This window comes from Salvelinus namaycush, chromosome 35 (assembly GCF_016432855.1).
Source record: "Salvelinus namaycush isolate Seneca chromosome 35, SaNama_1.0, whole genome shotgun sequence".
Lineage (NCBI taxonomy): Eukaryota > Metazoa > Chordata > Actinopteri > Salmoniformes > Salmonidae > Salvelinus > Salvelinus namaycush.
The window spans coordinates 11065698-11087481 of NC_052341.1; the positions used below are offsets into that span (position 1 = coordinate 11065698).

The following is a 21784-nucleotide window of genomic DNA, read 5'->3' on the forward strand; positions in this document are numbered from 1 at the left end:
ACACACACACACATATTTATGCCCACAGGTACAATCACCATATACGACGCTGCTGGGACAGGTTGGGGATATTCAGCTGTCAATGATGCAGTTGACAATATGGATGATATTTGCTTTTTATAATAATTCTCAAGCTGTTTTTAACCAAGTCCAATTGACAACCTAAAAATACATGTTTGTTGTACGCATAGTTGTACCTAGTGCTCAAAATACTGTACACTTTTGTTGTAGCTACCTAGTGTTCATGTCATCATTCAATCAGACCGAGACCTGTCCTTAATATAGCAACACGCCAATGTGATAGGAATATCCCTTGAGAAAAAATCTTAAGTGGATTTAATGTGATCCTGATTGTAAGTCCAGGGCCCAGTTTTTCTAAATGTTTAATCAAAATGATGCTGTGTTGTCTCAATCCTGATCCCGCATTAAATTGTTCCCAGCACAAAGCGCTGTGCCACCAGAGACTCTGGGTTCGCGCCTGGGAGGTCCGTGGGGCGACGCACAATTGGCCTAGCGTCGTCCGGGTTAGGGAGGGTTTGGCCGGTAGGGATATCCTTGTCTCGTCACGCACCAGCAACTCCTGTGGCGGGCCGGGCGCAGTGCACGCTAACCAAGGTAGCCAGGTGCACGGTGTTTCCTCCGACACATTGGTGCGGCTGGCTTCCGGGTTGGAGGCGCGCTGTGTTAAGAAGCAGTGCGGCTTGGTTGGGTTGTGTTTCGGAGGACGTCTTTCGACCTTCGTCTCTTCCCGAGCCCGTACGGGAGTTGTAGCGATGAGACAAGATAGTAATTACTAACAATTGGATACCACGAAATTGGGGAGAAAAGGGGGTAACATTTATAAAATAAAATGTAAAAAAAATTGTTCCCAGCAGAAAGACAACATTTCGCCCAAATGTCGTGATCATATAAAATGATCTTCATTGTAGCATATGATGTGGTGTGTTAGGGATTTGGTTAAGTTTTCGCTTAAAAACTGCATCCAAAAACATGGAGGGACCACATCTGACGAGGGAGCAGAATTTATCTGGATAAAAAAACTAGGCCAAGAAAGAGGATAAGCATTTTACTGATACGATACCGTTATGTACAGAAGTCCAGAAAGGACATGTAAAAAAATTTTTTTTTTAAGTATTTATCTTGTCGAGATCACAAGATCATTTTCTTTTCATCACGACATAACAGAAGTTGTTTTGTCGAGATCACGATCATCAAAAGTAGCATGCTTCATCCATTCATTTGTACAGATGCACGATACCCACCTCCTCAAGGAACCCTGTGATCGCAATGCGCTCGTGGGGCATTTAAGCCCTGAAAGATCCCTGACATGAAGTTCTGTCTCCCAGGCTGTGAGCCGCCCCCAAGACCACAGCCAATCGCATGCAAGGGACAACGCAGCTAACTTGTCTTCTTGTGAGCTAGCTAGGTAGTCTTGTTAACAAGCTTGTTATCTATGCTGGTTGTTAGCTTTTGTAACTAATATGTGTATAATTATAAGGGATAATATTTGAATCAGTGGAGGCTGCTGAGGGGAGGACGGCTCATAATAATGGCTGGAATGGAGTGTAATGGCTGGAATAGAATGGTATCAAACTGTTATGGGATTTTTATGAATAATGACTAAATTATGTATACATTTAACTTAGAACTATAACTAAACAGAATACTACTATGTTACTGTATGGATGTACAGTATGAATCTTATTATAATCATAATATTGAATACAATGTGGGTAGTTTTAGTCAAGAATTAGAACAAGGACTTTCTGTTCCTTGTTAGAAACGAATGGAGCTATCGTCAGACCGGCTGGAATGCTGTGTTCCTTACAGGACATTCTGTCTCTACCCAGGGAGGGGAGAGACCTTGGGCTGGTAGTAGATTGTTTAACAGGTGGCAGACAATGTGGGAAGGCTTGTGAAATATATTGCCATTGTATCCGAGAGGAGGAAGGACATTTTAAAACCTATGACGTCATTTTTATTATATAACCTGATGTAAATTGTACTATGATCAGTACTCTCGAGAATAAACGCTATTGATTGATTGATTTTGAGACTGGTTTCTGTCCATTTTATGCAAATAAGTATCTTACAAATTCTTATGAATGGACAGAGTGTTTTAATTGAATTGGTTGATGAACATATAGGAAAGAAATTCCTTTAACACAAACACATGAAACCATGTGTTCAATATCATTCCATTCACTCCATTCTGGCCATTATTATGAACAGTCCTCCCCTCAGCAGCCTCCACTGATTTAAATGTAATGCTCCATTCCTGACAGCCAATTAGATTCAATTTCAGCCTCAGAGCTTGATCAGATTTGCTAGCAGCCTCAGAGGCTGATAAATCAGGATTCTGCCTTGTAGGCTGTTTCATAGTTAAAGACCCTTGCAGGCTGACAAAGCAGTCAGTTTGCTTAAAACGCAACCACACTGCACACTGCCCTAACCCATCTGGACAAGAGGAATACCTATGTGAGAATGCTGTTCATCGACTACAGCTCAGCATTTAACACCATAGTACCCTCCAAACTCATCATCAAGCTCGAGACCTTGGGTATCGACCCCGCCCTGTGCAACTGGGTACTGGACTTCCTGACGGGCCGCCCCCAGGTGGTGAGGGTCGGTAACAACATCTCCACCCCGCTGATCCTCAACACTGGGGCCCCACAAGGGTGCGTTCTGAGCCCTCTCCTGTACTCCCTGTTCACCCACGACTGCGTGGCCATGCACGCCTCCAACTCAATCATCAAGTTTGCGGACGACACTACAGTGGTAGGCTTGATTACCAACAACGACGAGACGGCCTACAGGGAGGAGGTGAGGGCCCTCGGAGTGTGGGGTCAGGAAAATAACCTCACACTCAACATCAACAAAACAAAGGAGATGATTGTGGACTTCAGGAAACAGCAGAGGGAGCACCCCCCTATCCACATCGACGGGACAGTAGTGGAGAGGGTAGTAAGTTTTAAGTTCCTCGGCGTACACATCACGGACAAACTGAATTGGTCCACCCACACAGGCAGCGTTGTGAAGAAGGCGCAGTAGCGCCTCTTCAACCTCGGGAGGCTGAAGAAATTCGGCTTGTCACCAAAGCACTCACAAACTTCTACAGATGCACAATCGAGAGCATCCTGTCGGGCTGTATCACCGCCTTGGTACGGCAACTGCTCCGCCCACAACCGTAAGGCTCTCCAGAGGGTAGTGAGGTCTGCACAACGCATCACCCGGGGGCAAACTACCTGCCCTCCAGGACACCTACACCACCCGATGTCACAGGAAGGCCATAAAGATCATCAAGGACAACAACCACCCGAGCCACTGCCTGTTCACCCCGCTATCATCCAGAAGGCGAGGTCAGTACAGGTGCATCAAAGCAGGGACCGAGAGACTGAAAAACAGCTTCTATCTCAAGGCCATCAGACTGTTAAACAGCCACCACTAACATTGAGTGGCTGCTGCCAACATACTGACTCAACTCCAGCCACTTTAATAATGGAAATTGATGGAAATTGATGGAAAAATGTATCACTAGCCACTTTAAACAATGCCACTTAATATAATGTTTACATACCCTACATTACTCATCTCATATGTATATGTATATACTGTACTCTATATCATCTACTGCATCTTGCCATCTTTATGTAATACATGTATCACTAGCCACTTTAAACTATGCCACTTTATGTTTATATACCCTACATTACTCATCTCATATGTATATACTGTACTCTATACCATCTACTGCATCTTGCCTATGCCGTTCTGTACCATCACTCATTCATATATCTTTATGTACATATTCTTTATCCCTTTACACTTGTATGTATAAGGTAGTAGTTGTGGAATTGTTAGGTTAGATTACTCGTTGGTTATTACTGCATTGTCGGAACTAGAAGCACAAGCATTTCGCTACACTCGCATTAACATCTGCTAACCATGTGTATGTGACCAATTTGATTTGATTTGATTTGATTGAGTGTAGTCTGGCCCAGGAGTGTGAAGGTGAACGGAAAGGCACTGGAGCAACGAACCACCCTTGCTGTCTCTGTCTGGCCGGTTCCCCTCTCTCCACTGGGATTCTCTGCCTCAAACCCTATTACTATATTACCTATTACTTGAGTGGGTTGAGTCACTGACGTGATATTCCACAAACAAATTTGTGCACAGAATTTTTGAGAAATACGCTTTTTGTGGATATGGAACATTTCTGGGATCTTTATTTCAGTTGGACCAACACTTTACATGTTGCGTTTATTTTTTTCTTCAGTATATACAGCATATCATTTATTTTTCGTCTCTCTCTGTTTCATAATTTTCATTCAATTCGCAAGTGACCAGGTTGAATCTATATCTCAACCGAGAAATCGTCAAAGCGAAGGAAACAGATCCTCTCTGTCTCAGTAGTGTATGTGTAGCCCATGTACCTGATGCTGTCAGGTCAAAAAGAGTATAACATGATGTTGTCGCCCCTGGCATTGAATTCAATCACAAGGGAAACCAGCTAGCGTTTGGCTTCCCTTGATAAAAAAATTATAAAATAATAGCCAATCGGCATTGAGCTGAGATGAGCGAGCTCAACTCTGAATGGTCTTGGTGCAGCAAAAATCTTGCTAACCTGGGTAGGTCCCTTCACCGACATGAAATAAAATAAAAACACATTATGGCGAGCCTGAAACTAAAGCTCTTTGGTCGAGTCCGGATCAACAAGGCTATCGTTTGGGAACTTGTCAATGCATTTGCAGAGTTCGATACAGCCATGGCTGAACACCTTGGGACAAGCACCATATTTACAGGTATTTCAAACACCATACAGAATTACATCATTCAGAGCATCGCAGATGTGATACAAAGTCAAATTGACAATGAGATCAGTTCAGCACCCTTCATAGCAGTCCAGGTGGATGACATAACAGATATGATAAGGGTGTATATGTGAGAGATTCCTTTTTTTTATGAGCGCAGAGAAAAACTCAGAGGTGATTAGCGTCAGAGATTATTGGACATTGCTTTTGATCGGATCATTACTGTGATAAAGATTCAATTGCCTAGAGTAGTGCTCTGAAATAGAAACTGAAAGAGTTCATGTTAAGAGGTTTGTTGACATGAAGAGCATCGACTTCTTCCATATTCTTGATCATGGGTCATTTTCCGAGCACTCAAAGCAAGAGGGGTTTCTTGACAAAGTACTCACACAGCTGTTCCAGATGTACCCTTTCTTTAACAACCAGTGGATGAAAAAATAGCTGCAGGTACCCTATGCTGATGCCTCCTTCCACAAACCACCAGGTGAGCTGCTGCAATAATATGACCTGTACACCACTTTACCCGAGTTACGCAAGCTCCTGAAACTGATGCTCACCATCCCTGTTACAAGTACATCTGCTGAAAGGTCATTTTCCTGCCTGAAAATAATTCAAACCTACCTACGCAATAGCTGTGGACAAGAGAGACAAGAGACACTCACACATTTGGCTAAAATGGCAATGGAAACGTGTGTGTTGCATGAACTTAAGTCCAGCGGAGTACTGTATGACAAAGTCATTGACCATTTTGCCAGCATGAAAGAGAGGAGGATGGCATTCCTCTACAAGTAGGGTGAGTCAACATGTTGTTCTCTTTGTACACACACAGATTGATTTGCCTGGATTGATCATGGCGTTATTAAATTGCCATTGTAATAGACGAGGCATATACTTGATGTTGTTGTTTAAATGGTTTCTGTTTTCATCTTTGCCGTAAGATGATCAATGTCTATATATGCTTACAATTTGTGTACCATGTTCATTGTTCATTTATTGTTTTAGCTCGGTTTATTTCATGTTTGCTTCCATCTTTGCAGCAAGATGGTAATACTTAACTATTTATCTTGCCTGGACTGTGGGCATATATTCTGCACAGGTTTATTCTAAATTGCATATATTATTGTGATGAGTCAGTGTGAATGTGCCCGTTGAGAGAGGCGCTGTCCAACTGGCGGTGCTGATAGCGGAGGCCGCACCAGTAACTCTTTATCTCGCTGCTATACCATGTGCAACCGTGTTTCGATCTTGCCTAGCCATCTTGTCTCAAGACGACCACAATGGAAATAAGTCCCGGACTTTAATGTGTGTTATCCTCTATGATTTTACTCGTGTGCATGTATGGTTTTTTCAAGTTTTATTTGTGCTTGTTTTTTTAAATGGTCGAATGAATAAACTAAACTCTCTGTGATCCTGAATCAATAGTTAATGTGCTCGGAGTCTGTTTTAATGCACATATTGGGGTTACCACATCAGTATTCCAGGGGTTTCTCCCTATAGTTAGCCTACAACATGTCCAAGTTGAAGTGCATTGCTGTTGTATTTCCCATTAGGCTATTTTAATCTTGCTGCTTCGGAAAACATTTTAGTAAGGATGTTATTATAACTTGAGCAAACCGATGGTGAAATTAACTTTGCCAACTAACTTCAAACTTGCATTTGACCATGCTGTGTAGGTCATGTAACTGTTTGTTGCATGCAATATTTTATTTGTGGACTTGAATTTATTCCACCACTGTGTGACGTTTGTACTTTGGAACTGTCTGTAAACGTTGTAGGCTGTGGCTTATCAGCCTTATATTGGCTATCACGGTGCCGTATAAATGCATTTTAATGGGTTATAGAGAAAACAACGCAATTATCACAATATAGGTTGTCAAAAAATGGGCCTGGCTTGTTGTCCCAATTGGTTTTACCCACTCATACTGCTGGCGTCTGAACGTGAGAAGAGGGTAAAATGCATGTCTCACGGCCAGTGCGTGAAAGTTGGCAGCGCTGTATCAATACGACCGCTCCTATTTATAGAATTTATCTCGTGATCTCGAAAAAACAACTTTTGTTATGTTGTGATCATGAGATAAATAAATTGTGATATCGACATGAGGATGGATTTTTATTCATATGTCCTCTCTGCACTTCCGTAGTTATGGGAGTTGTAGCAGAGTTTCTAAACCCAGAGACGCAACATTGAGAGACTTTCGGGATTGCTTGCAAAACAGACAAGGCTGACTGGGGTTTGAGAAGTCATTGGGGGAAGTGAAAATGATTCCTTTGTTTTTTCTCAAAATCTAAAGGCACAACCTAGATTCGAGCCAACGTCGTCAGTAGTTGAACATGTTATTATTTTTACCTCGTGAAAGTGACAAACATTTAATTGTGTCTAAAACAACTTTAAATCGAAGGAGTTCTGCACTAGACGACGATTAGAACCGATGACGTGTTTCTACACATGAGTTTTGCTAGCTAACACGTGTGATCTGGGATTTCTATTGGAGAAGCAGTTTTAGCCTATCTTCATACTATACTGTCTTTGGTCGTAGCAGAGAGGAATAGAGAGGCCCAACTCGGCAGAAAATCTGTCTCCCTCCAGCAGGTGGCGATTTTTCGTTGTTTCGGCAACAAGCAATGAGTTTTTGTATGGAAGTCAATGAGAGTGCCGAATCTGGTCAACAAACAAATTAATGGTGTTTTCTTTGCTACGGGAGGTTTATTTGATCGATTTTTGTAAGTTTTGTAATGTTTAAGTTGTTATTAGTGTACTGATATAAGTAGGACACGTGACATCCCGGGAACTTTGAGGGAAAAAAGTGTTTATATCGGAGTTGCCTATGCATCTTTCTCCATTGAATACAAGCAGTTGACGTGACATATCAAGTCATTAAATCAAATTGTATTTGTCACACGCGCCTAATACTTTACTTTAAAAGCCCTTAACCAACAATGCAGTTTTAAGAAAAGATAGTTACAAAAGATGTACTAAATAAACCAAATAAAAAATTATTACACAATCAAATAACAATAATGAGGCTATATACTGGAAGTACCGGTACCGAGTCTTGTTAGTATATACATAATCTTTGGTTGTATTTTAAGGTTCCTGAGACTGAAAGACTTCTCAGTGGAGGAGTTGCATATTTTTGTCACAAGTCGTACCATCCCTAGCTAGGACCTTGGTCATAGAACCTGAGAAGGGAGATATGGAAGTTTTCGTTTTGTTGTCAATGTGTAGTTCGCCATTAAACCCATAGAAGAAGAAAAAAATGGGTTTCATCGACTTTGCTTGGGTTTTTTTTTAAATGGGGACGTAATAACAAATAATTGAATGTAGGTTGACCGTGAATGGACTCACATTCCAGTACAGTAAGTGGCGGTGTATGCACCTTACGATCCGCCAACTCAATCCCGAAGAAGAAACATCTAATTATTGTATCTTGCGAAAATTACTGTAGGGGAGGAGCCGATTGCGTGGGATGGGTGTCTGGTAAATAAACGTTGAAAGTAGTCAGATGGATAGCTAGCTAAATGAGAAGGAACCCATTTTAAGTGCTAACGCACTCTTTCAAGAAAGAATATTCGACTGAATCGGATATTTACATTTTTGTGTAGCCATATCAATGCCCAAGTGTGATATTTAGCTAGCATGGTGTTACAAAGGAAACATTAAGATGTTGTAGCTAGCAAGCTAACGTTATCACGAAGTTACACAGAAGGATACAAACTGATCATCCAAAGCTAGCTGACATACTACGAGCCAACGTTAGTGAACTACATTATCTTGTCAAGCAACGAAGAGAACACAACCTACATTTGGGAAATTGTAATATGAAAGAAGACGTGTCGGAAAAATTAGGATTTGTCCCTCAAAAAGACATCGTCTACAACAGACTTCTGCCATACGCGGATATATTAGACGAGGAATCCAATGACCTTTTGGGTAAAATCAAAGGAAACTTGGGCCGGGCTGTCCAGCTTCGAGAGATATGGCCGGGTGTCTTGTTTTGGACAAGGAAACTTTCCACGTAAGTGCTAACCCAGTTCAGTTGTCTGGCTTTCTAGATAACGGCTACTGTAGATAACTAGTTAATCAAATGTATTTATAAAGCCCATTTTACATCAGCAGATGTCACAAAGTGATTATACATAAATCCAGCCTAAAACCCCAAACAGAAAGCAATGCAGATGTAGAAGCACGTAGTTAATCATTCATCTGCTCTATAAGTTAATTTGGGTCGCTAGCTACATAATACATTTGCTTTTGCCAAATAGTGTTTAGAAGCTGCCAATAGCTAGCTATGGCTCGTTTTACGTTGGAGCAAGTGGGCTGCCCACCGGTAGCTAAGTTAGCTAGCTAACTAACATAACTATTTGATCGGTGTTGGCATCACTGACTGGGCGGGCGGTTGTGGATTTAGCTAGCTAGCAGGATTAGCCAGGCCAAGAAACAAGTTCTTACGTGAGGTAGCTAGCTAGATGTGTTTTGTGCTCAAAAGTGTGAGAATGCTAACATAGCCATGCAGCAGAGAGTAAACATTAAAATGTCAAGCCCGAGATAGCAAGCAACATAACTAATGCCATGTCATAAATCACGATATAATTCACGTTAGCAGTGGCCATAAGCAACGGCATGCTACCAATTGCTGTGTCATTAGAATATGGCGCTAACTAACTTGGCTAATACTCCCTAAGCATCTTGTTTGTAAACATGCTTGTAGTCTTAACTAGTTGGTTGTACTACCGGTAACTTGCCACAGAGTCATTACTTTATATTTATAACATAAGTTTCCATGTTCCCTAATGGCCCAGCTAGTTAGCTACTTGAGACACTGAGCGAGTTTGTTTTACATTGCTCGGTTAGGCGGGGTTTACTCAATTTGGACCACTTTATTGGTCCAAAGTGAAATTTCCACCCACCCGGAACACCGGGCTATGCAAAACGATTTTGCCCAATGTCACTGACATGACCCTATTGCCCAAATCCCTTTTAACAAACCATGCCTTCACTTATTGCATAGTCACTGACTGTATCAGAAGCACGTGAAGTCTTAGCAAGTGATCACAACAGCCTTGGTTAAAAAATAAAAATAAAAATGGTTTCTTGAGTCGTCCCATTAGGTTGTATATATGTGTTGATGGTTTTACATCAGAGTCCCAAGATTTAGCTAGCTGTATTGATTAGAGACTACAAAACCAAACAATCTCAAAGTGAAACAAGCATTTCTTAATTTCCCCAAACATTCCTAAATATAATCAATATTATTTTCCAGTAGGAAGTTCAGGTTTGCTGTCACATTGCTTTCAGCTACTGGTCATAACTACACAACACAAGTAGGCTTCCCAAATTACCATAGTCCCTAGTTCAGGGCTCACTAATTGTTAAATGTTTGCTTTCACACTCACTGTTCACACATAGCTTTATCACTGCCAGTCCTTATATGACATGCAGTCACACTTAAATTCTGTGTGGTTTCCTGAGGTATTTGGTGACACACACACAGTGCATTTGAAAGTTTACAGCCTTATTCTAAAATTGATTAAAAAATATATATATAATATCTCACTAATCTACACACAATACCCCGTAATGACAAAGCGAAAACAGGTTCAGATTTTTTTGCAAGTTTATACAAAATAAAAAACAAATACCTTATTTACATAAGTATTCAGATCCTTTGCTATTGTTGCGGTCCAAACGCATAAAAGACACACCCTCGTCCACTTACCCTCACCTTATGCCCTTGGGGGAATCCCTTTCGCCATCTTGGAAGGCGGTCCAAATGATTAGCCAAGCAAGGGAAGTTTACAACATAAACCCCTCGGCCCTCGTTTTCAGTCGGCGTTGCGAGTGTACAATTATGTTCACTCGGGCCTGAAACTTCCCATAATTCAATTTGCGACAATTGTACATCCGATAAGAAAAGTCAGTGAAAACTTAAAAACGTCAATGGAGAAATGAACATACAAGTGTAAGTAAAAAAAAAATTGCAATAAGTTAGAAATTGTGCTACTAATGCACATGACGGCACAAACGTCTCTCTTAAAAAGTAAATGTTTTTGTTTGGTTATCTTTAGGAAATTGTGGAAATAACATATTTTCCTTCAAGAAGCTCCAGCTAGGAAGGCTAACGTTAGTTAGCTAATTAATTTGCTAGCTATCATACAGTAGGCATATTAAAAATATATTTAATATAAGTAGACATGCATTCATAATTGACTGAAGCGCATATAAAGCACCCACAAGCTACCGGTGGCTGAAAACACGATCATCGCGGGATGAACCAGTGATGAATTTCCAGCCAAGGGTGGTCCATTTAAAAATCATTCTTCCTTCCCTCGCCCTGCAAGTGTATACTTGTCAGACGTCATGATACGTCATCAGAAGTGTCCACTTAATTTGAGGGCTGAGAGGATAGGGTGTGTCTTTTAAGTGTTTGGACCGGAGCCCAAGACACTTGAAATTGAGCTTAGGTTCATCCTGTTTTCATTGATCATCCTTGAGATGTTTCTACAACTTGATTGGAGTCCACCTGTGGTAAATTCAAATGATTGGACATGATTTGGAAAGGCACACACCTGTCTATATAAGGTCCCATAGATGAGAGTGCATGTCAGAGCAGAAACCAAGCCATGAGGTTGAAGGAATTGTCCGTAGAGCTTCGAGACAGGATTGTGTCGAGGCACAGATCTGGGGAAAGGTACCAAAACATTTATGCAGCACTGACGGTCCCCAGAAACACAGTGGCCTCCATCATTCTTAAATGGAAGAAGTCTGGAACCACCAAGACTCTTTCTAGAGCTGGCCACCTGGCCAAACTGAGCAGTTTGGGGAGAAGGGCCTTGGTCAGGGAGGTGATCAAGAACCCGATGGTGACTCTGACAGAACTCCAGAGTTCCTCTGTGGCGATAGTTGTCCTTCTGGAAGGTTCTCCCATCTCTGCAGCACTCCACCAATCAGGCCTTTATGGTAGAGGGGCCAGACGGAAGTAAATGGCACATGACAGCCTGCTTGGAGTTTGCCGAAAGGCACCTTAAGACCCTCAGACCTTGAGAAACAAGATTCTCTGGTCTGACAACCAAGATTGAATGCTTTGGCCTGAATGCAAGGCATCACGTCTGGAGGAAACCTGGCACCATCCCTATGGTGAGGCGTGGTGGCAGCATCATGCTGTGGGGATGTCTTTCAGCGGCAGGGACTGGGAGACTCGTCAGGATCGAGGGATAGATGAACGGCGAAAAGTACACAGATCCTTGATGAAAACCTGCTCCAGAGCACCCAGGATGTCAGACTGGGGTGAAGGTTCACCTTTCAACAGGACAATGACCCTAAGTACACAGCCAAGACAACGCAGGAGTGGCTTCAGGACAAGTCCCTGAATGTCATTGAGTGGCCCAGCCAGAGCCTGGACTTGAACCTGATCGAACATCTCTGGCGAGACCTGAAAATAGCTTTACAAAGACATTCCCCATCCAACCTGACAGAGCTTGAGAGGATCTGCAGAGAAGAATAGGAGAAACTCCCCAAATACAAGTGTGCCAAGCTTGTAGCGTCATACCCATGAAGACTCGAGGCTGTAATCGCTGCCAAAGGGGTTTCAACAAAGTACTGAATAAAGGGTCTGACGCTCGTCGGATATGGCAGGACTTGCAAACTATCACAGATTAGAAAGGGAAACACAACTGCAAGCAGTCCAATGACGCGGGCCTACCAGATAAGTTAAATACCTTTTTTTGATGCTTGCTTCGAGGCAAGCAACACTGAACCATTCATGAGAGCATCAGCTGTTCTCGGACTGTGTGATCACTCTCTCCGTAGCCAATGTAAGACCTTTAAACAGGTTAACATTCGCAAGGCCGCAGGGCCAGATGGATTACCAGGATGCGTACTCGGAGCATGCCCTGATCAGCTGGCAAGTGTCTTGACTGACATTTTCACTGACTTATCTACTTATTTCAAGCATACCACCATAGTCCCTGTTCCCAAGAATGCCCAGGTAATCTGTCTAAATGACTATCATCCTATGGCACTCGCATCTGTAGACATGTAATGTTTTAAAAGGCTGGTCATGGCTCACATCAACACCATCAATGCAGACACTGGGGACCCACTCCAATTCGCACACCGCCCCAACAGACCCACAGATGATGCAATCTCTATTGCACTCCACACTGCCCTTGCCCACCTGGACAAAATGAACACTTATGTGAGAATGCTGTTCATTGAGTTCAGCTCAGCGTTCAACGCCATAGCTTAGTGATGAGCTTTGAGGGCACTAAAGACAGGGATTAAAAGCCTCCCTCTGCAACTGGGGCCTGGACTTCCTGATGGGCCTCCCCCAGGTGGTGAGGGGAGGCAACAACACATCTGCCACGATGACCCTTAACACAGGGTTTCCTCAGGGGTGCGTGCTTAGTACCCTCCTGTTATCCCTGTTCACCCATGACTGTGTGGCTGCGAATGACTCCAACATAGGACTGATCACCGAAGACAATAAGACAGCCTACAGGGAGGAGGTCAGGGACCTGGCGGTGTGGTGCTAGGACAACAACCTCTCCTTTAACGTCCGCAAGACACAGGAGCTGATCATGGACTATAGGAAACAGAGGGCCGAGCACACCCCCGTTCACATCGATGGGACTGTAGTGGAGCAGGTCGAGAGCTTCAAGTTCCTCGGCGTCCACATAACTGAGGACCTATAATAGTCCAAACACGCCAACACAGTCGTGATGAGGGCCAGACAACACCTCTTCTCCTCAGGAGGCTGAAAAGATTTGTAATGGGCCCTCCGATCCTCAAAGTTCTACAGCTGCACAATTGATGGCATCTTTACTGGCTGCATCAAAGCTTGGTATGGGAAATGCTTGGCATACGATCGCAAGTCGTTACTGAGAGTAGTGAGTTTGGCCCAGTACATCACTGTGGCGGAGTTCCCTGCCATCCAGGACCTCTGTACCAGGTGCTGTCAGAGGAAGGCTCTAAAAATGGTCAAAGACTCCAGCCACCCAAGTCATAGACTCTTCTCTCTGCTACTGCACAGTAAGTGGTACTGGAGCTCCAAGTCTGGGACCAAAAGGCTCCTTAACAGCTTCTACCCCCAAGCCATAAGACCGCTGAACAGTTAATCAAATGGCTACCCACACTATTTGCATCAACCCCCATTCTTTGTTGTTGTACTGGCTCTATGCACACTCACTGGACTCTACTCACACACACACACACACACACACACACACACACACACACACACACACACACACACACACACACACACACTAGCATGTTGACGCCACAGACACACTTTCACACTCTTCACATACTCTGCTGCTACTCTGTTTATTATCTATCCTGATCAGGGCCTAAAATTAACACCTGAAAAATGTGGGTAGATTTTGACATTGGCAGGAAAGATGTCTATTTCACCAGCCACGTTGGCCGGTGATCAGGGCTCCAGTGCGAGCATTTCACTCGCATTTGTGAATAAAAATAGTAAAGCAGGATAACATTTATAGCAAAATGTAATGCTGCAGTAGCTGTTTTCAATGTATTTCTGCCATTTTGTTTCATAATTGGTAAATTAATCCGATAAAGTCAAAGAACTACGAAACCTGTGATAGCCAATCCCACCTCGCACTACAACACTGTCTGGCTTGGGGCTGTGCGCAGGTGAAGAGCTGAGTGAAATATTCTTTTTAGAAGCGCTTCTCACGAGGGATGCACGATATATCGGCGAACATATCGGAATCGGCCTATATTAGCTAAAAATGGCAACATCGTTATCGGCCGATTGTCTAGTTTAACGCCGATGTACAAAACCGATGTCAAAGCTGACGTGCATACCTAGGTACAGGTCGTAATGATGCCAAGTAAAATTTTACGCTACACGTGCAACACAGCATTCATAACCTATCCCACAATGTCTGCTGTGTGGATCAAGCAGTCAAGTCTCGCTGAAAATTTCTTACTCTTTCAAATGACTGCTGGACAACTCAGATGGTGAAATCCATTAAAGCCAATATAATGGAATTGATTGCCCTAGACCAGGGGTCGGGAAACTTTTTGACTAAGAGAGCCATGAAAGCAAAACATTTGGAAATTTATTTCAGTGAGAGCCATATAATATATTTTAAAAGTGAATTCAACTAAATGTCAGTATAATAAGCCTCTGAATTTATTCTTAAATAATGTTGATATAATACTCACCATTAATGCGACTTCTGGTGCTGCATGGATTTGCTGATGTCTTTGTAGTCTGGTTGGTACTTGGTGAGGTTAAGCTTCATGCAAGCGTTGAGGCTTTCATCCGTTAAACGTGATCGTAGGTTGGACTTGATGTTTTTAAGATGTGAGAATGACTGCTCACATGCATACGTAGATCCAAACATGGTCAATACAGCAATACTCACACGCTGCAGTGTGTGGTATGTGACAGGAAGCGCGTTCCAAGTTTTGAGAATCAGCTGGTCTTCGGGTTGAAGTTTTCATTTCTGTCCACATGTGCTTGCTCGCCAACTCCGCTTTCTGTCGTGTGATTCTTTCCAAATCTTCATTCAGTGACTTGAACTTATTCACCCACATGTCTGAGGCCTTCAGGTCAGCCACTTCTGCTTCAAAATCTCTGACGGAGACACCAGGAATGTAACTCAGGTCGGCTGTGTTCAGTGAACACTCGTTTGGAAGGGTGATGAACTTAAAAAGACGAGTGTGCTCACGAAATTCTCCAAAGCGTGCTTTGAAGGACTGTAGGAGACTGGATGTGCAGCGAGCTAGCTGGTGGAGATCAAAGTTTTGAATAGGCTCACTTGCTGTGCATGCATCTTTAAATTGGCTCAGTTTTTCAAAATGTAGTAAACGACCTGTTTCAAGATCCATGATGAAAAGTTCTAGCTTGTTTTCAAAAGCAAACACAGCTTGTTGAAGGGATAACACTGTATTTCCAATGCCTTGCATTTTCACGTTGAGCTGGTTCAGATGTTCAGTCATATCTACGAGATAGTAAAACTTGAGGAGCCACTCAGTTTCGGCTAGCTCAGGATGCTCGATGCCTTTCATTTCAAGGAAAGTCCGGATTTCTTTCAGGCAAGCCGCAAAACGGCTAAGCACCTTCCCTCTTGACAACCAACGCACATTGCTGTGCAAAAGCAGACCAGGATAGTTATTTCCAACTTCATCCAGCAGTGTTTTAAACTGGCGATCATTTAAGGCTCGAGCAACAATAAAGTTGATCACACGAATGACCAGCGACATCACTTCCCCAAACTGCCTGTCACACATCTCAGCACAAAGTGCCTCCTGGTGTAGAATGCAATGGAAACTTAGGATGGGTCTATTTTCATGTTCACGGAGAAGCGCCACAAATCCTTTTTTATTCCCCACCATACACGGAGCACCATCAGTACACACTGAGAGAAGTTTATCCATAGGTAGATTTTTTTCTTGAGCAAACTCCATGAAAGACTTAAATAAATCCTCACCTCTTGTGGACCCTTTTAATGGCAGAACTGCAAGACTTTCTTCGCGCAGTGTGTCACCAACAGCATATCTTGCAATCACGCTGAACTGCGACAAATGGCTCACGTCTGTTGACTCATCCAAAGCCAGGGAAAAGAACGGCGCTGCATTTATGTCCTTCACTTGCGTTTCCTCCACTTTGTTTGCCATCACGATGGTACGATCATGAACAGTTCTTGCCGACAGAGGCATGTCTTGTATCCGTTTAATTATCTTGTCTTTGTTCGGAAGATCATCAAAAAGTTAATTGGCTACATCCAGCATGAACGTTTTAGCATACTCGCCATCTGTGAATGGTTTTCCGTTCCTCACTATTGCTAAAGATCCAGCAAAGCTAGCGTAATTATAGTCACCTTGCCGGGTCCATACGCGGAGTTGCTGCTGGCTAGCTTGTACCCTGCTCAGTAGCTCTTGGCACGCTTTCTTTCTGCTGTCTCCCGCAGGGTATTTTGATGCAAAGGTAGCATGGCGCGTGTCGAAGTGCCGCTTTACATTCGACCGTTTCATCGATGTAATTTTGTCATTGCAAATTAGACACACCGCAGAACCTGCTCTCTCCACAAAGGCGAATTCTTCGGTCCATTCGTCCTGAAATGTACGATACTCGTCATCTTTTTTTCTTTTCGCCATCTTCTTCGTCGAAGGGTTAGCTTTGAGCTAATGACCGAGCAGACTGATTCAAAAGGAGGCGTTTACCTGTTTTACCTAGCAACCGCCAACGTAGGCCAGTATCATTTAATTAAAATAATGGACAATTGCTCCTGCAGCCCTGAACAGGACATGAGCAGTGAAAAATCGATGGATGGATTAAAACAAGTGAGAATATTTTGTTTTATCTGCGAGCCAGATGCAATCATCAAAAGAGCCACACCTGGCTCGGGAGCCATAGGTTCCCGACCCCTGCAGACAATCAACCGTTCTCTGTCGTGGGTGATGTTGGCTTTCACCGACTGGTCGAGCACCAGTACACACTACCAAGTGAGCTATTTTTCAGATGTTGCCCTACCGGAGTTACACAGTAATAGCGTCACTGCTATTAGCTTCAAGACATGCATACTATGGAACGCCGTTTGGGTCTTTTTTGTGTCAAATATACAGTAGCACTGTCAAAGCTGTACAAAAGTCTAAACACCGGCCACAAACGATGTGTTTACAATACCGCTTTGGTAATAAAGCATCATTAGTTCGACCGCAACTTCTGGGGTAGCTAGCTTTAGCTTGGTACTTAGCTAGCACCAATTCAACCAGCCTGAAAACAATGACCAGTAGAAACTGCAATCATTTTCATTATTCTTAGCAATTTAGGAATCCTTGTAAGTATTAGCTAGGTTGCCACTTGTTGTTTGCCTATTGAAATTGAACTTCAGTTCATGAAAATAGATAGCTAGCCAACTACTTAACCCTGTTGCCCAAAGATAACATTATAGGCAGCCAGCTAGCTTCAACTGGCTAGTGAGGCTCGACCGGACTTGCTTATCTGTTGTGAAGCTAGCCACAATAAGGATTAGACACAATAGTGGAATTTGCAGTTTGACTTCAAAATAAATGTATGACATTGATAGTGATGCAAATTAATACAGATAGTAGAATAACGCTGTACTTTTTGAAGGCTAACCACAAAGTCTACTACTGTGGCAAATCCTTATTGTGTCTAGCTTCACATAGATGGGTCCGACCACCATTAATGAAATACAAACTGTCTTATAAATTAGGGTTATTTTAGATGACACCTAGCTATATAGTTACTGAAACAGATGTCATTATATGTTTTTGGGGAAGAACATTGTTTGCATCCATGAGCGAGAGAGCTATTTTTTATGACCAGCACTGTAGATGCGCGAGACAACTTTACCAGCATCATAGCATATGTATCGATTAATCGTTGTGACAAATACAAGTGATGGTGTAATCAATGTGTAATAACTACGTAAAAAATGAATGAACGCGTTAAATTATGTGACGTGCAGTCATATTCAGGTCCTGATTGGTCAACAAGCTTATTTGACACATCAAATAGTGTTATCAACTGGTCATCGTTTTCTTATTTGACACGCAAAGATCCAAACGGCGTTCCATAGAAATCCTGGTTGAGAATAAAACGACTGAACAAATGAACAACGAAACAGCACAGCAAGTAAGTGAAAGAAATAGGTTTTGATGATGTTTTACTGGTAATGGGGACATATGTAAATGCCAACAAAACAACCTATTTTTTGTGTGTGTGTGTGTTTGACCTTTTTTTAACTAGGCAAGTCAGTTAACAAATTCTTATTTACAATGACTGGCTACTCCGGCCAAACCCGGATAATGCTGGGCCAATTGTGCGCCGCCCTATGGGACTCCCGTATCACGGCCGGATGTGATACAGCCTGGATTCGAACCAGGGACTGTAGTGATGCCTCTTGCACTGAGATGCAGTGCCTCAGACCGCTGCTTCCGTTAACTAACTGTACGAGAATGCTTAAAAGACCGCTAAAATTTTAAATATCTTATCGGTATCTTTTTTTTTTGGCCAGAAAATATTGGGTATCGGCCAAAAATATCATATTGGTGCATCACTACTTCGCACAGGTGTAAAAGTTGGTCTAATTTACTTGAAAAAGAAGTCAACACACCTAGGAGTCAGACTCAATCTCACAGGCACGAACATGACTTGAGTCGCATGCCCTTAGGGGCAGGTAGATGTTCGTCTCATCTGTGGTCTTTTGGTTAAAAGACTCAGGTCACAAAATTAAATTAAACGGTATACCACATTTACTTTTTACTACATAGTAATACATTTATTGTTTTAGAAACATTACAAAGCATGTTCATCTTGTTTTGTGGTTGTCACTTTAGGAGGGAAAGTATTTTGGCTAGTAAAAAAATCTGTGGCAGGTGGACAAAAAAAGAAACACAAAAGCATCAATACAGGACTAAGATTGAATCCTACTACACCGGCTCTGACGCTCGTCGGATGTGGCAGGGCTTGTAAACTATTACTGACTACAAAGGGAAACCAAGCCGTGAGCCTACCAGATGAGCTAAATGCCTTTTTATGCTTGCTTTGAGGCGAGCAACACTGAAGCATGCATGAGAGTACCAGCTGTTCCGGACGACTGTGATCACGCTCTCCGTAGTTGACGTGAACAAGACCTTATAAACAGGTCAACATTCACAAAGCTGCAGGGCCAGACGGATTACCAGGACGTGTACTCAAAACATGCGCTGACCAACTGGTAAGTGACTTCACTGACATTTTGAACTTCTCCCTGACCGAGTCTGTGATGCCTACATGTTTCAAGCAGACCACCATTGTCCCTGTGCCCAAGAAAGCGGAGGTAACCTGCCTAAATAATTACCGCCCCGTAGCACTCAGGTCGGTATCCATGAAGTGCTTTGAAAGGCTGGTCATGGCTCACATCAACAGCATCCTCCCGGATACCCTAGACCCACTTCAATTTGCATACCGCCCCAACAGATCCACAGATGACGCAATCGCACTCCGCACAGCCCTTTCCCGTCTGGTCAAAAGGAACACCTGTGTGAGAATGCTGTTCATTGACTACAGCTCAGTTTTCAACACCATAGTGTTCACAAGGTGGTAAGGGTATGCAACAACACATGTCACGCTGATCCTCAACACTGGGGCCCCTCGGGTGTGTGCTTAGTCCCGTCCTATACTCCCTGATCACTCGTGATTGCACGGCCAGACACGACTCCAACACCATCATTAAGTTCGCTGATGACACAACAGTGGTAGGCCTGATCACCGACAACGATGAGACAGCCTATAGGGATGATGTCTTAGACAACAACCTCTCTCTCAATGTGAGCAAGACAATGGAGCTGATTGTGGACTATAGGAAAAGGAGGGCCGAACAGGCCCCCATTAACATCGACAGGGCTGTAGTGGAGCGAGTTGAGAGTTTCAAGTTCCTTGGTGTCCACATTACCAACAAACTATCATGGTCCAAACACAACAAGACAGTTGTGAAGAGGGCATGACAACACCTTTTCCCCCTCAGGAGACTGAAAAGATTTGGCATGGGTCCCCAGAGGGTAGTGCGTACGACCCAGTACATCACTGGGGCCAAGCTTCCTGCCATCCAGGACCTATATACTAGGCGGTGTCAGAGGAAGGCCCAACAAATTGTCAACCTCCAGCTACCCAAGTTATAGACTGTTCTGTCTGCTACCGCACGGCAAGCTGTACTGGAGCGCCAAGTCTAGGTCCAGAAGGCTCCTTGACAGCTTCTACACCATTGAGCCATAAATATATATCAAATTGCCCCCTGAACTATTTACATTAAACCCCCCCCCCCTTTGTTTTTACACTGCTGCTACTCGCTGTTTATTATCTATGCATATTCACTTTATCCCTCTTCACTGTTGACGTTGATACTGGTGTTTTGCGGGTACTATTTAATGAAGCTGCATTTAAGGACTTGAGGTGTCTTTCTCAAACTATACACTCTAATGTACTCGTCGTCTTGCTCAGTTGTGCACGGGGGCCTCCCACTCTTTCTGTTCTGGTTAGAGACATTTTGCTCTGTTCTGTGAAGGGAGTAGTACACCGCATTGTACGAGATCTTCAGTTTCTTGGCAATTTCTCACATGGAATAGCCTTCCTTTCTCAGAACAAGAATAGACTAACGAGTTTCAGAGGAAAGTTCTTTGTTTCTGGCCATTTTGAGTCTGTACTCTAACCCACAAATGCTGATGCTCCAGATATTCAACTAGTCTAAAGAAGGCCAGTTTTCAGCTGTGCTAACATAATTGCAAAAGGGTTTTCTAATGATCGATTAGCTAACATAATGTGCCATTGGAACACAGGAGTGATGGTTGCTGATAATGGACCTCTGTACGCCTATGTAGATATTCCATTAAAAATGTTTCCAGCTACAATAGTCATTTACAACATTAACAATGTCTACATTGTGTTTCTGATCAATTTTATGTTACTTTCATTCCTTTCAAAAACCAGGACATTTCTAATTGACCCCAAACTTTTTATGTACAAATTACCACAACTAACCTGTATCCCTGCACATTGACTCGGTATTGGTACCCTCTGTGTATAGCCTCATTATTGTTGTGATTTTCTTTGTTACTTTTTAAATGATTTAGTAAACATTTTCTTAACTCTTTCTTGAACTGCATTGTTGGCTAGGGGCTTGTAAGTAAGCATTTCACAGTAAGGTCTACACCTATTGTATTTGGTGCATGTGACAAATGCATTTGATTTGATTCCTTATTCTGCATGTCAGATATGCATGTTTGTTCTGCGTAGTATATTTCTATATGAACGTTCCAGAACGTTGGGTATGGCGGCAGGTAGCCTAGTGGTTAGTGTTGGGCCAGTAACCGGAAGGTTGCTAGATCAAATCCCAGAGCTGACCAGGTAAAAATCAGTCGTTCTGCCCCTGAGCAAGGCAGTTAACCCACTGTTCCCCGGCGCCGAAAACGTGGATGTCGATAAAGGCAGCCCTCC

General features: G+C 43.0%; 1 protein-coding gene across 1 annotated transcript in view; it reads left to right on the forward strand.

Annotated features, from left to right (window-relative positions):
* The first annotated feature begins 8294 nt into the window (after positions 1-8294).
* LOC120030049 (proteasome activator complex subunit 4B-like) overlaps positions 8295-21784 on the forward strand; it is a 74427-nt gene continuing 60937 nt past the window's right edge. The window contains exon 1 of the mRNA XM_038975365.1: positions 8295-8827. Within this exon, the coding sequence (XP_038831293.1) occupies positions 8631-8827 (197 nt within the window). The 5' untranslated portion in view covers positions 8295-8630. The remainder of the gene's footprint in view (positions 8828-21784) is intronic.